This window comes from Numenius arquata, unplaced genomic scaffold, assembly GCF_964106895.1.
Source record: "Numenius arquata unplaced genomic scaffold, bNumArq3.hap1.1 HAP1_SCAFFOLD_1655, whole genome shotgun sequence".
Lineage (NCBI taxonomy): Eukaryota > Metazoa > Chordata > Aves > Charadriiformes > Scolopacidae > Numenius > Numenius arquata.
The window spans coordinates 564-13,171 of NW_027415004.1; the positions used below are offsets into that span (position 1 = coordinate 564).

Genomic DNA, 12,608 nt, shown 5'->3' on the forward strand with positions numbered 1-12,608 from the left:
GTCCCCCCCATCCTGTCCCCCCCCACAAGTCCCCCCCCTTGTGTCCCCCCCCCGTGTCCTCGTGTCCCCCCCCTCGTGTGTGTGTGTCCTGTGTTGTCCCCCCCCTTCGTGTGTCATCCCCCCCCCCACATGTCCCACGTGTGTGTCCCCCCCCGTGTGTGTGTGTCCCCCCCCATGTGTGTGTCCCCCCCCGTGTGTGTGTGTCCCCCCCCGTGTGTGTGTGTGTCCCCCCGCTGTCCCCCCCCCGCTGTCCCCCCCCCGTGTCCCACCGGTGGTGGCAGCGCCGCAGGAAGCGCATGATCCTCCGGGCGGCCTGGTCCTGCCGCAGCGTCAGCAGGGGGGGGCTGGGGGGGGGACACACACAGAGCGGGGTCACCGGGGTCACTGTCACCCGCTGTCCCCAGGGACCCCCTCACCCCGTGTCACTTGTCCCCAGGGACCTTCTCCCCCATCTCCAGGCCCCCTCTCCCCCAGCGTCACCCATCCCTGGTGATCCCAGGACCGGTGTCCCCAACAACCCTGTCACCCAGTGTCCCCTGTCCCCAACAACCCTGTCACCCAGTGTCACTTGTCCCCAAGCTCTCTGTCACCAGTGTCACTTGTCCCCAAGCTGTCACCAGTGTCTCCCATCCCTGGTGTCCCCAAGACCAGTGTCACTTGTCCCCGAGGACCCTGTCACCCAGTGTCCCCTGTCCTTGGTGTCCCCAAGACCAGTGTCCCCTGTCCCCAAGAACCCTGTCACCAGTGTCGCTTGTCCCCAAGAACCCTGTCACCCAGTGTCCCCTGTCCCCAAAGACCTTGTCACCCAGTGTCCCCTGTCCCTGGTGTCCCCAAGACCAGTGTCTCCTGTCCCTTGTCCCCCGTCACCCAGTGTCTCCGTCCCTGGTGTCCCCAAGACCAGTGTCACTTGTCCCCAAGGACCCTGTCACCAGTGTCACTTGTCCCCAAGCTGTCACCAGTGTCCCCCATCCCTGGTGTCCCCAAGACCAGTGTCCCCTGTCCCCAAGAACCCTGTCACCCAGTGTCCCCTGTCCCCAAAGACCTTGTCACCCAGTGTCCCCTGTCCCTGGTGTCCCCAAGACCAGCATCACTTGTCCCCAAGAACCCTGTCACCCAGTGTCACTTGTCCCCAAGCTGTCACCAGTGTCTCCCATCCCTGGTGTCCCCAAGACCAGTGTCCCCTGTCCCCAAGAACCCTGTCACCCAGTGTCACTTGTCCCCAAAGACCTTGTCACCCAGTGTCCCCTGTCCCTGGTGTCCCCAAGACCAGCGTCACTTGTCCCCAAGGACCCTGTCACCAGTGTCTCCCATCCCTGGTGTCCCCAAGACCAGTGTCCCCTGTCCCTTGTCCCCCGTCACCCAATGTCTCCATCCCTTGTGTCCCCAAGACCAACGTCACTTGTCCCCAAGGACCCTGTCACCAGTGTCCCCTCTCCCCGAGGACCCTGTCACCAGTGTCTCCCGTCCCTGGTGTCCCCAAGACCAGTGTCCCCTGTCCCCAAGGACCTTGACCTCCAGTGTCACTTGTCCCCAAGCTCTCTGTCACCAGTGTCCCCTCTCCCCAAGGACCCTGTCACCCAGTGTCCCCTGTCCCTGGTGTCCCCAAGACCAGTGTCCCCTGTCCCCAAGAACCCTGTCACCCAGTGTCTCCATCCTTTGTGTCCCCAAGACCAGTGTCCCCTGTCCCCAAAGACCTTGTCATCCAGTGTCCCCTGTCCCTGGTGTCCCCAAGACCAGCGTCACTTGTCCCCAAGGACCCTGTCACCAGTGTCACTTGTCCCCAAGCTGTCACCCAGTGTCTCCCATCCCTGGTGTCCCCAAGACCAGTGTCTCCTGTCCCTTGTCCCCTGTCACCCAGTGTCTCCGTCCCTTGTGTCCCCAAGACCAGCGTCACTTGTCCCCAAGAACCCTGTCACCCAGTGTCACTTGTCCCCAAGCTCTCTGTCACCAGTGTCCCCTGTCCCCAAGGACCCTGTCACCCAGTGTCACTTGTCCCTAAGGACCCTGTCACCCAGTGTCCCCTGTCCCTGGTGTCCCCAAGACCAGTGTCACTTGTCCCCAAGAACCCTGTCACCAGTGTCACTTGTCCCTAAGGACCCTGTCACCAGTGTCCCCCATCCCTGGTGTCCCCAAGACCAGTGTCCCCTGTCCCTTGTCCCCCGTCACCCAATGTCTCCATCCCTTGTGTCCCCAAGACCAACGTCACTTGTCCCCAAGGACCCTGTCACCAGTGTCCCCTCTCCCCGAGGACCCTGTCACCAGTGTCTCCCGTCCCTGGTGTCCCCAAGACCAGTGTCCCCTGTCCCCAAGGACCTTGACCTCCAGTGTCACTTGTCCCCAAGCTCTCTGTCACCAGTGTCCCCTCTCCCCAAGGACCCTGTCACCCAGTGTCCCCTGTCCCTGGTGTCCCCAAGACCAGTGTCCCCTGTCCCCAAGAACCCTGTCACCAGTGTCCCCTCTCCCCAAGAACCCTGTCACCCAGTGTCTCCATCCTTTGTGTCCCCAAGACCAGTGTCCCCTGTCCCCAAGGACCCTGTCACCCAGTGTCCCCTGTCCCTGGTGTCCCCAAGACCAGCGTCACTTGTCCCCAAGGACCCTGTCACCCAGTGTCACTTGTCCCCAAGCTCTCTGTCACCAGTGTCACTTGTCCCCAAGGACCCTGTCACCCAGTGTCTCCCATCCCTGGTGTCCCCAAGACCAGTGTCCCCTCTCCCCAAGAACCCTGTCACCCAGTGTCCCCTGTCCCCAAAGACCTTGTCACCCAGTGTCCCCTGTCCCTGGTGTCCCCAAGACCAGCGTCACTTGTCCCCAAGAACCCTGTCACCAGTGTCACTTGTCCCCAAGCTGTCACCAGTGTCCCCTGTCCCCAAGGACCTTGACCTCCAGTGTCACTTGTCCCCAAGCTGTCACCCAGTGTCTCCCTGTCCCTGGTGTCCCCAAGACCAGTGTCTCCTGTCCCTTGTCCCCTGTCACCCAGTGTCTCCGTCCCTTGTGTCCCCAAGACCAGTGTCACTTGTCCCCAAGCCCCTTGACCTCCATTTTCCCCTCCTCTCCAACCACCCCCATCCCTCCGGGACCCCGTCCCCCGTTGTTGTTGTCCCCGGTACCGTCTCCGCGGGGCGGTGGTGGCGGTGGCGGTGACGGTGACGGCGGTGGCGGGGTGGTGGCCCCGGTGGCGCTGTCGGAAGCGCTGCTGGATGAGCAGGGCGGCGCGGCGGCGGCGCTGGAAGCGTCTCTGCTCGGCGAAGCTGCGGAACTTGCTCTGGATGAGAATGGCCGCCCGCGTCATCCGCTGGAAGAGCGCGAACTGCGGGGGGGGGGGACGGGGGGGACACGGGACAACAACAACAACGGGGACGTTGGGGGACACCGTGGGGACACCACGGGGACCGGGGACACACACACACACACACACACACACGCGTGATGTGGGGGGGTGAGCGCTCAATAGGGGACGGGGGAATTTGGGGGACAACGGGGGAGGGGGGGGGGGGTCCCGGCACCCGACGGTCCCCGGGGAGGGACACGGGTGTTTGGGGGGGACACAAAGGGGGGAGAGCGGTGTCCCCAAGAGGGAGCCCACCCAACGTGGGGGTGACCCCAAGAGGGACCCCGGGGTCCAGGCACCCAAAGGGGGACCCCAAAATCCAGGTGACCCAAGGGGACCCCAAAGTCTGGGCACCCAAAGGGGGACCCCAAAATCCAGGTGTCCCCAAGGGGACCCCAATGTCCAGGCCCCTAAAGGGGGATCCCAGTGTCCAGGCACCCAAAGGGGACCCCCAACATCTGGGTGACACACAGGGGACCCCAAAATCCAGGTGACCCAAGGGGACCCCAAAGTCTGGGCACCCAAAGGGGGACCCCAACATCTGGGTGACACACGGAGGACCCACGCGTCCAGGGACCCAAAGGGGGACCCCAAAATCCAGGTGTCCCCAAGGGGACCCCAATGTCCAGGCCCCTAAAGGGGGACCCCAATGTTTGGGCACCCAAAGGGGGACCCCAAAATCTGGGTGACACACAGGGGACCCCAAAATCCAGGTGTCCCCAAGGGGACCCCAATGTCTGGGCAACACACGGGGGACCCAGGTGTCCAGGGACCCAAGGGGGGACCCCAAAATCCGGGCACCCAAAGGGGGACCCCAACATCTGGGTGACACACAGGGGACCCAGGTGTCCAGGGACCCAAGGGGGGACCCCAAAATCCAGGTGTCCCCAAGGGGACCCCAATGTCCAGGCCCCTAAAGGGGGACCCCAGTGTTCAGGCACCCAAAGGGGGACCCCAACATCCAGGTGTCCCCAAGGGGACCCCAAAGTCTGGGCACCCAAAGGGGGACCCCAAAATCCGGGTGACCCCATGGGGACCCCAGTGTCCAAGCACCCAAAGGGGGGACCCCAACATCCAGGCACCCCCCCAAGAGGAACCCAGGCAACCTCCTCCCCACCCCCACCCCCGGCGGGTGCCCCCAGCACCCACGCACCCCCAAAACCCGGCTGCGCCCCCCCAAAAAATGGGGCAGGACCCCAGTGTCCGGGTGCCCCCCCCCCCCCCTCCCGTTACCTTCAGCGCGATCCACGTCAGCTTGTGGGGCAGAGAGAGAGAGGGTTAACGGGGGGGGGGGGTGTCCCAGGGGGTTCGGGGGGGGGTCCCAGGGGGTTTAGGGGTCCCGGGGGGGTTTAGGGGTCCCGGGGGGGGTTGGTTTTGGGGTGTCCCCCCCCCCCCCGTTACCTGCTTATACTTGCGGTAGCAGCGTTGGATGACGGCGGCCGCCAGCTCCTGCTGCTCCTTCAGCCTCCGGCCCTATGGAGGGGGGGGGGGAGATTTGGGGGGGTCAGTGGGGCTGTGGGGGGGTCAGGGGGATTTGGGGGGGGTCCCTAGGGAGGGACACGCGCGCGCACACACACACACACACACACACACACACGCACGCACCCGGTACTTGCGGAAGGCGCCCTGGACCAGGCGGGCGGCCTCGTAGAGTTCGTGCTGCTCCTGGTCGGAGAGGGTGAGGAGGGTGATGGGGCCTTCGCCCCCCCGCGCCCCCCCCCCCCCCCGAAGCGTTGAGGAATTCGGCCCAACCCCCCGCCGTGGATGTCGGGGGGGCGGGGGGGGGCGGCCGCTCGGGGACCCCCGGGGACCCTCGGGGGGACGATTCCGATCTGGGGGGAGGGGGAGACATAGAGGGAGGGGGGTGTCAAGGGTGGCACCTCCACCACCGCCCCCCCCCCGCAAGAGTATTGGGGTGTCACAGCCCAAAGGGACCCCCCCACGGGGACATTGGGGGTGGCAGAGGACACAGGGACCCCCCCCGGGGACACACTGGGGGTGTCACAGCCCAAAGGGACCCCCCCATGAGGAGATTGGGGGTGTGACAGGACATGGGGACCCCCCCCATGGGGACATTGGGGTGTCACAGCCCAAAGGGACCCCCCCACGGGGACACTGGGGGTGTCACAGGACTTAGGGGGCCCCCTCGTGGGGACAGTGGGGTGTGACAGGACACGGGAGACCCCCCCCATGGGGACAGTGGGGGTGACAGAGGACACGGGGACCCCCCCCACGGGGACATTGGGGGTGTCAGTGGCCCTGGGGGGTGACAGCGGGGTGTCACAGCCCACAGGGACCCCCCCCCAAGGGGACATTGGGGGTGGCAGAGGACACGGGGGACCCCCCCCACGGGGACATTGGGGGTGTCAGTGGCCTTTGGGGGTGACACGGGGGTGTCAGGGTCACCCCCCTTGGGGACAGGGGGGTACCTGTGGGGGGGCGCGGGGGGGGCGGTCGACGCTCTCCAGGTAAGTGGCCAACCAGGCCATGGCCGCGCTCAGCCCCGGGGTCACCCCCGCTGATGTCACCGATGACGTCACCGCCGTCCCCGATGACGTCACGGCCGCCGTCGTCCCCCCCGATGACGTCCCCAAGGACCCCCCCGGCGCCTCCTGTTTGATGCGCTCGGGGGTGGCCTCGATGATCTGCCGGGCCAGCGTCACCACCTCGGCCTGGGGACAAGGGACAGCAGGACAATTTTGGGGGGGGGGTGTGTGTGTGTGTGTGTGTGTGACACCCCCCACCCCCCCCCACGGGGGTCCCCAACCTCAGGGAGGGGGGGGGGCGGTGGGTGTCACCAACCCCGGCGGTGTCCCCAACTTTTGGGGGTCCACAACCCTTGGAGATGTCCCCAACCCCAGATGTCCCCAACCCCGGGTGTCCCCAACCCTTGAGGTGTCCCCAACTTTTGGGGGTGTCCCCGTCTTTAGGGGGTCCCCAACCCTTGGAGATGTCCCCAACCCCACGTGTCCCCAACCCCACGTGTACCCAACCCCGGCGGTGTCCCCAACTTTGGGGGTCCCCAACCCAGAGTGTCCCCAACCCTTGAGGTGTCCCCAACCCCGGGGGTGTCCCCAACTTTGGGGGTCCCCAACCTTTGGAGATGTCCCCAACCCTGGGTGTCCCCAACCCTTGAGGTGTCCCCAACCCCGGGGGTGTCCCCGTCTTTAGGGGGTCCCCAACCCAGAGTGTCCCCAACCCCGGGTGTCCCCAACCCCAGGGGTGTCCCCAACTCCAGGGGTGTCCCCAACTTTGGGGGTCCACAACCCTTGGAGATGTCCCCAACCCCGGGTGTCCCCAACCCTTGAGGTGTCCCCAACCCCGGGGGTGTCCCCAACCCCGGATGCCAGGGTTGTTGTGTCCTCCCCCCCCTCCATGGGTGTCCCCAACTTTTGGGGTCTCCAACCCAGAGTGTCCCCAACCCCGGGGGTGTCCCCATCTTTAGGGGGTCCCCAACCCAGAGTGTCCCCAACCCCAGGGGTGTCCCCAACTTTGGGGGTCCCCAACCCTGGAGGTGTCCCCATCTTTAGGGGGTCCCCAACCCAGAGTGTCCCCAACCCTGGGTGTCACCAACCCTGGAGGTGTCCCCAAATTTTGGAGTCCCCCCCCTCAAGTGTGTCCCCAACCCCAGGTGTCCCCAACCCCGGGGGTGTCCTAAGGGGTGGTCCCCAACCCCGGGTGTCCCCAACTTTTGGGGTGTCCCTGACTTTTGGGGTCCTCAACCCCAGGTGTCCCCAACCCTGGAGGTGTCCCCAACTTTAAGGGGTGTCCCCCCCCCACCACGTGTGTCCCCAACCCTGGAGGTGTCCCCAACTTTTGGGGTCCCCAACCCCGGGGTGTCCCCGTCACCTGGAGGGCGTCGGTGGGCGGGGCCGGGGCGTCGTCGGTGTCGGGGGGGCTGGGGGGGGGCGCCCCCCAGGGCTCGTCCTCGGGGGGGCCGGGAGGGAGGGGGACGGAGCCGGGTCCCTCCGAGAGCCCCGACGGGGAGGAGACGCTGCTGGCCGTGCTCAGCCCTGGGGACACGGGGACATCAGGCATGGCGGGGGGGGGACACACACGGGGACACCTTGGGGACACCTGGGGACATGGGGGGGGGGACAGGGGACGCCTTGGGGACATGGCGGGGGTACTTGGGGACATGGGGGGGACACCCGGGGACATCTTGGGGACACCTGGGGACATGGAAGGGGGGGGACAGAGGACACCCGGGGACATGGGGGGGGGCAACACGGTGACAGTGGCCACAGTGGGGTGACAACAAGGGGACACGGTGACAGTGGCCACAGTGGGGTGACAGTGGCCAGGGGCAGGGAGGGGACACGGTGACAGTGGCCACAGTGGGGTGACAACAAGGGGACACGGTGACAGTGGCCACAGTGGGGTGACAGTGGCCAGGGGCAGGGAGGGGACACGGTGACAGTGGCCACAGTGGGGTGACAACACGGGGACATGGTGACAGCGGCCACAGCAGGGTGACAACAAGGGGATGCGGTGACACCAAGGGGTCACGGTGACAGTCGCCAGAGCGGGGTGACAGTGGCCACAGCAGGGTGACAACAAGGAGTCACGGTGACAAGGGGTCACGGTGACAACAAGGGGTCACAGTGACAGTCGCCAGAGCGGGGTGACAGCGGCCACAGCGGGGTGACAACGAGGGGACGTGGTGACAACGAGGGGTCGCGGCGACAGTCGCCAGAGCGGGGTGACAACAAGGAGACGCGGTGACACCGAGGGGTCGCGGTGACACCGAGGGGCTGCCGTGCCGTCACCGTACCTGTGTCAGGGCTGGCGGAGAGCGGTGAGGTCCCGGGGAGGTGACAGCGGGGGGAGGCGGGTGACAGCTCCTCCAGGCGGGTGACAAGGGCCAGGTGGCCGCGGGCTCGCGCCAGCCCCAGGGGGAAGCGGCCCAGGGTGTCGGGGACGGCCAGCGCCCGCCGCTCCCAGTGACACAGGCGCTCGGCCGCCTCCCGGTGACCCAGGGCGCAGGCCCACATCTGGGGACGGCGGTGGCACCTCCTCACCCACCTCCCCGAGGGGACACGGGGACACCAGTGGGGGTCCTCGTCCCCGAGGTGACGCCCCACCGTGTCACCGACTCCGCCCGAGCCACCGCTTTGCACCCCGTCACCCTCATCCCACGGTGTCACCACCCACAACGCGTCCCCTCCCTGTCCCCATTGTCCCCAAGGGTCCTCTTGTCCCCGAGGTGCCACCCCCCGGTGTCCCCAACCCTCCCTGAGCCACCACCTCCCGTCCCCGTCACCCTCATCCCACGGTGTCACCATCTACAATGTGTCCCCACTGTCCCCACGGTGTCCCCACCCCGTCCCCTTGTCCCCAAGGGTCCCCTTGTCCCCGAGGTGCCACCCCCTGGTGTCCCCAACCCTCCTTGAGCCACCACTTTGCACCCCGTCACCCTCATCCCACGGTGTCACCATCCACAACGTGTCCCCAGGGGTCCCCCCCGTGTCCCCACCACGTCCCCCCCCCGTGGTGTCCCCAAGTGTCCCCTCACTCACCAGGGGGGTGCAGGAGAAATGGTCCACGTTGAGGGGGTCGACCTCCTGCTCCAGCTCCAGGCTGTCGGCTGCCAGCGCCCTGCGGGGACAGCGGTGTCACCTCCCCCCCTTGGGGACACGCCAGGGGGTCACCTCCTCCTTGGGGACACGGTCCTGGGGTCACCCGCCCCCTCCCTGTCCCCAAAGTGCCCCCAACTCACCCCCAAGGTGTCCCCAAGTGTTCCCTAATTGTCTCCAAGACGTCCCTTGATGTCCCCAAGTGTCCCCAAGGTGTCCCTTGATGTCCACAAATGTCCCCAAGGTGTCCCTTGATGTCCCCAAGGTGTCCCCAAGGTGTCCCCAAGTCTCCCCAAGGTGTCCCTTGATGTCCCCAAGTGTCCCCAAGGTGTCCCCAAGGTGTCCCCAAGATGTCCCTTGATGTCCCCAAGGTGTCCCTGCTCACCATCAGCACCGCAGGACCTCCACCCTGTCCCCATCCCTCTCCCCAAGGTGTCCCCAAGGTGTTCCTTGATGTCCCCAAGGTGTCCCCAAGATGTCCCTTGATGTCCCCAAGGTGTCCCCAAGGTGTCCCTTGATGTCCCCAAGGTGTCCCCAAGGTGTCCCTGCTCACCATCAGCACCGCAGGGCCTCCACCCTGTCCCCATCCCTCTCCCCAAGGTGTCCCCAAGTCTCCCCAAGGTGTCCCTTGATGTCCCCAAGTGTCCCCAAGGTGTCCCCAAGATGTCCCTTGATGTCCCCAAGGTGTCCCTGCTCACCATCAGCACCGCCGGGCCTCCACCCTGTCCCCATCCCTCTCCCCAAGGTGTCCCCAAGTCTCCCCAAGGTGTCCCTTGATGTCCCCAAGTGTCCCCAAGGTGTCCCCAAGTGTCCCCAAGGTGTCCCTTGATGTCCCCAAGTGTCCCCAAGGTGTCCCTTGATGTCCCCAAGTGTCCCCAAGGTGTCCCCAAGATGTCCCTTGATGTCCCCAAGGTGTCCCTGCTCACCATCAGCACCGCCGGGCCTCCACCCTGTCCCCATCCCTCTCCCCAAGGTGTCCCCAAGGTGTTCCTTGATGTCCCCAAGGTGTCCCCAAGTTGTCCCCAAGTCTCCCCAAGGTGTCCCTTGATGTCCCCAAGGTGTCCCCAAGATGTCCCTTGATGTCCCCAAGGTGTCCCCAAGGTGTCCCTGCTCACCACCAGCACTGCCGGGCCTCCACCCTGTCCCCATCCCTCTCCCCAAGGTGTCCCTTGATGTCCACAAATGTCCCCAAGGTGTCCCCAAGATGTCCCTTGATGTCCCCAAGATGTTCCCAAGTTGTCCCCAAGTGTCCCCAAGGTGTCCCCAAGGTGTCCCTTGATGTCCCCACGGTGTCCCCGCTCACCGCCAGCGCCGCAGGGCCTCCACCAGCCGCGCGTAGCCCTGGGCGGCCGCCAGATGCAGCAGCGTCATCCCGCGGAAGGTGGCCCCGTGGGCCAGCGCCGTCCTCGTCCCCGCGGCTGTCCCCAGCGGTGTCCCCAACGGCGAGGGTGTTGTCCCCAACGACGAGGGTGTCCCCGTCCAGCCCGGCCGTGCCATCAGGGCCTCGCAGATGGCCACCACCCGCGCCTCAAAGGAGCCCGGCCCCTGTCCCCGTGGGGACGTCAGGGGACAGCGGGGTCACCGGGGGGGGGTACGGGGGGTGGCAGGGGACACGGGGGACAGGGGGGACATCAGGGGACACAAGGGGACAGCGGGGTCACGGGGGGTGGCAGGGGACACGGGGGAGACAAGGGGACATTAAGGGACACGGGGGACAGCGGGGACATTAGGGGACATCAGGGATGTGGGGGGACACCAGGAGGTTTCAGGGGACATCGGGGGACATCGGGGGACACCGGGGGGCTGTAGGGGGTGGTAGGGGTCACTGGGGACATCAGGGGATTGGGGGGACACTGAGGGACATGGGGGGACACTGGGGGACATTGGGGGACATTGGGGGACATCAGGGGACAGGGGGGGATATTGGGGGACACGGGGGGACATTGGGGGGGACATCGGGGGACACGGGGGGACATTGGGGGGGACATCGGGGGACATCGGGGGACAGGGGGGGACATTGGGGGATATTGGGGGACACCGGGGGGATATTGGGGGACACCGGGGGACACCAGAGACATCGAGGGGACTCTGACCTGCTCCGGGGAGGTGTCGGGGGGGCCCCCCCGGGGGGGGCCGAGCGCCCCCAGTCGCGTCTCCAGCTGCTCCAGTCGCTCCAGTATGGACAGACGGAACTGGGCCTCTGGGATTGGGGTGTGTGTGTGTGTGAGCAAAGGGGCCCCCCCAAAACAACACACCCCCCGTGATGCTCCCCCTCCCCCCCCCCCCCCCCATGGTGTCACCCCATGAGGGTGGGGGGCAATTTTGGGGTGTCCCCCCCAGAGGGTGGGGGACAATTTGGGGGTCCCCAACCCCCCCCCCAAAAGGACTCAGTTGCCTTGAACCCCCCTCTCCTCCCCCCCCCCATAGAAAGGAGCCAGGCGTCCGGGTGTCACCCCCCCCAGGAGCTTGGGGACAATTTTGGGGTGGCCCCCCCAGAAGGATGGGGACAATTTTGGGGTGCCCCCCCCGTAGAGGGGACCCAGGTGTCCGTCCCCCCCAGGAGATTGGGCACAATTTTGGGGTGGCCCCCCCAGGAAGGTGGGAACAATTTGGGGGTCCTCGCCCCCCCCCTCCCCACCCCATAGAAAAGACCCAGGCGTCTGGGTGTCACCCCCCCTCGGAAGCTTGGGGATAATTTTGGGGTGCCCCCCCCAATAGAGGGGACACAGGTGTGTGTCCCCAGAGGGTGGGGGACAATTTGGGGGTCCCAACCCCCCCCCCCCAAAAGGACTCAGTTGCCTTGAACCCCCCCCACCTCCCCGCCCCATAGAAAGGAGCCAGGCGTCCGGGTGTCACCCCCCCCCAGGAGCTTGGGGACAATTTTGGGGGTGCACCACGGGGGGAAGGGGGTGTCCCCCCGCTTACCATCCAGGGACAACCAGTCCAGCTGTGCCCCGGGGGGGCCGCTGTGGCCCCCCCTTGCCCGATACTCGAAGGGGGCAGCGGCCGAGAGGAGCTGGGGGGGACAGGCCACGCGTAGGGCGGCCACCCCGGCCTCGTGTGCTGCAGGGGGGGGGGGGGGACGACACAAAAAAAAAGAGGGTGTCAAGGTGGCGGGGGAGGGGGGACACAGGGGGGGTGTGTGGGGGTGTGTGTCCCCCCCCCCGCGGTGACACTCACGGGGACAGTAGCAGCGCAGGACCCCCGGTTGGACCAGGGCGGCCGGGACGGAGAGAGAATCGAAGAGACACGTGTAGGCGCCGGCGCCCCACGGCCCCGTGATCAGCACCTTCACCCCACCCTGGGGGGGGCAAAAAATTAAGGGGGGAGGGTCACCCCATAAACCCCCCCCTTTAATATAAATGTGTGGGGGGTGTGGGGTTTATCCCATTTTTTTTTTGGGGGGGGGGGGGACACGACTCACCTCGGGGTAGGACCACTCCGGGGAGAAGTCGGTGATGGAGACGGGGGGCTCGGCGGGGGGGGGCACGGGGGGGGAAAGGGGAGGGTGAGGGGTGTTGGGGGGGTCGTGAGGGGTGTGGGGGGGCCCGGTGTCCCCCCCCGCGCTCCCCCCTTCTTCTTCGTCGCCCCTTAATTTAGGAGGGGGGGCCCCGGGGGGGGCTTCGCAGCCGTAGGTTTGGCCCCGGCGGGGGCTGTTGAGGAAACAATCGGGGTCGAAGTGGGGAGGGGGGGCCACGTCGGGG

At 66.5% G+C, this 12,608-nt stretch overlaps 1 protein-coding gene across 1 annotated transcript; it reads right to left on the reverse strand.

The window, feature by feature from the left end:
• Window positions 1-269: 269 nt before the first annotated feature.
• LOC141478337 (calmodulin-binding transcription activator 2-like) lies at window positions 270-12,376 on the reverse strand (the record flags this gene model as incomplete). The annotated part of the gene is made up of 14 exons (XM_074167423.1): window positions 270-357; window positions 3,157-3,307; window positions 4,562-4,582; window positions 4,730-4,801; window positions 4,934-5,160; window positions 5,781-6,000; window positions 7,178-7,341; window positions 8,103-8,322; window positions 8,848-8,926; window positions 10,208-10,449; window positions 10,998-11,104; window positions 11,830-11,967; window positions 12,085-12,205; window positions 12,329-12,376. Coding segments are annotated over 14 exons (1,898 nt in total), but the record flags the coding sequence as incomplete, so codon positions are not given.
• Window positions 12,377-12,608: the final 232 nt, after the last annotated feature.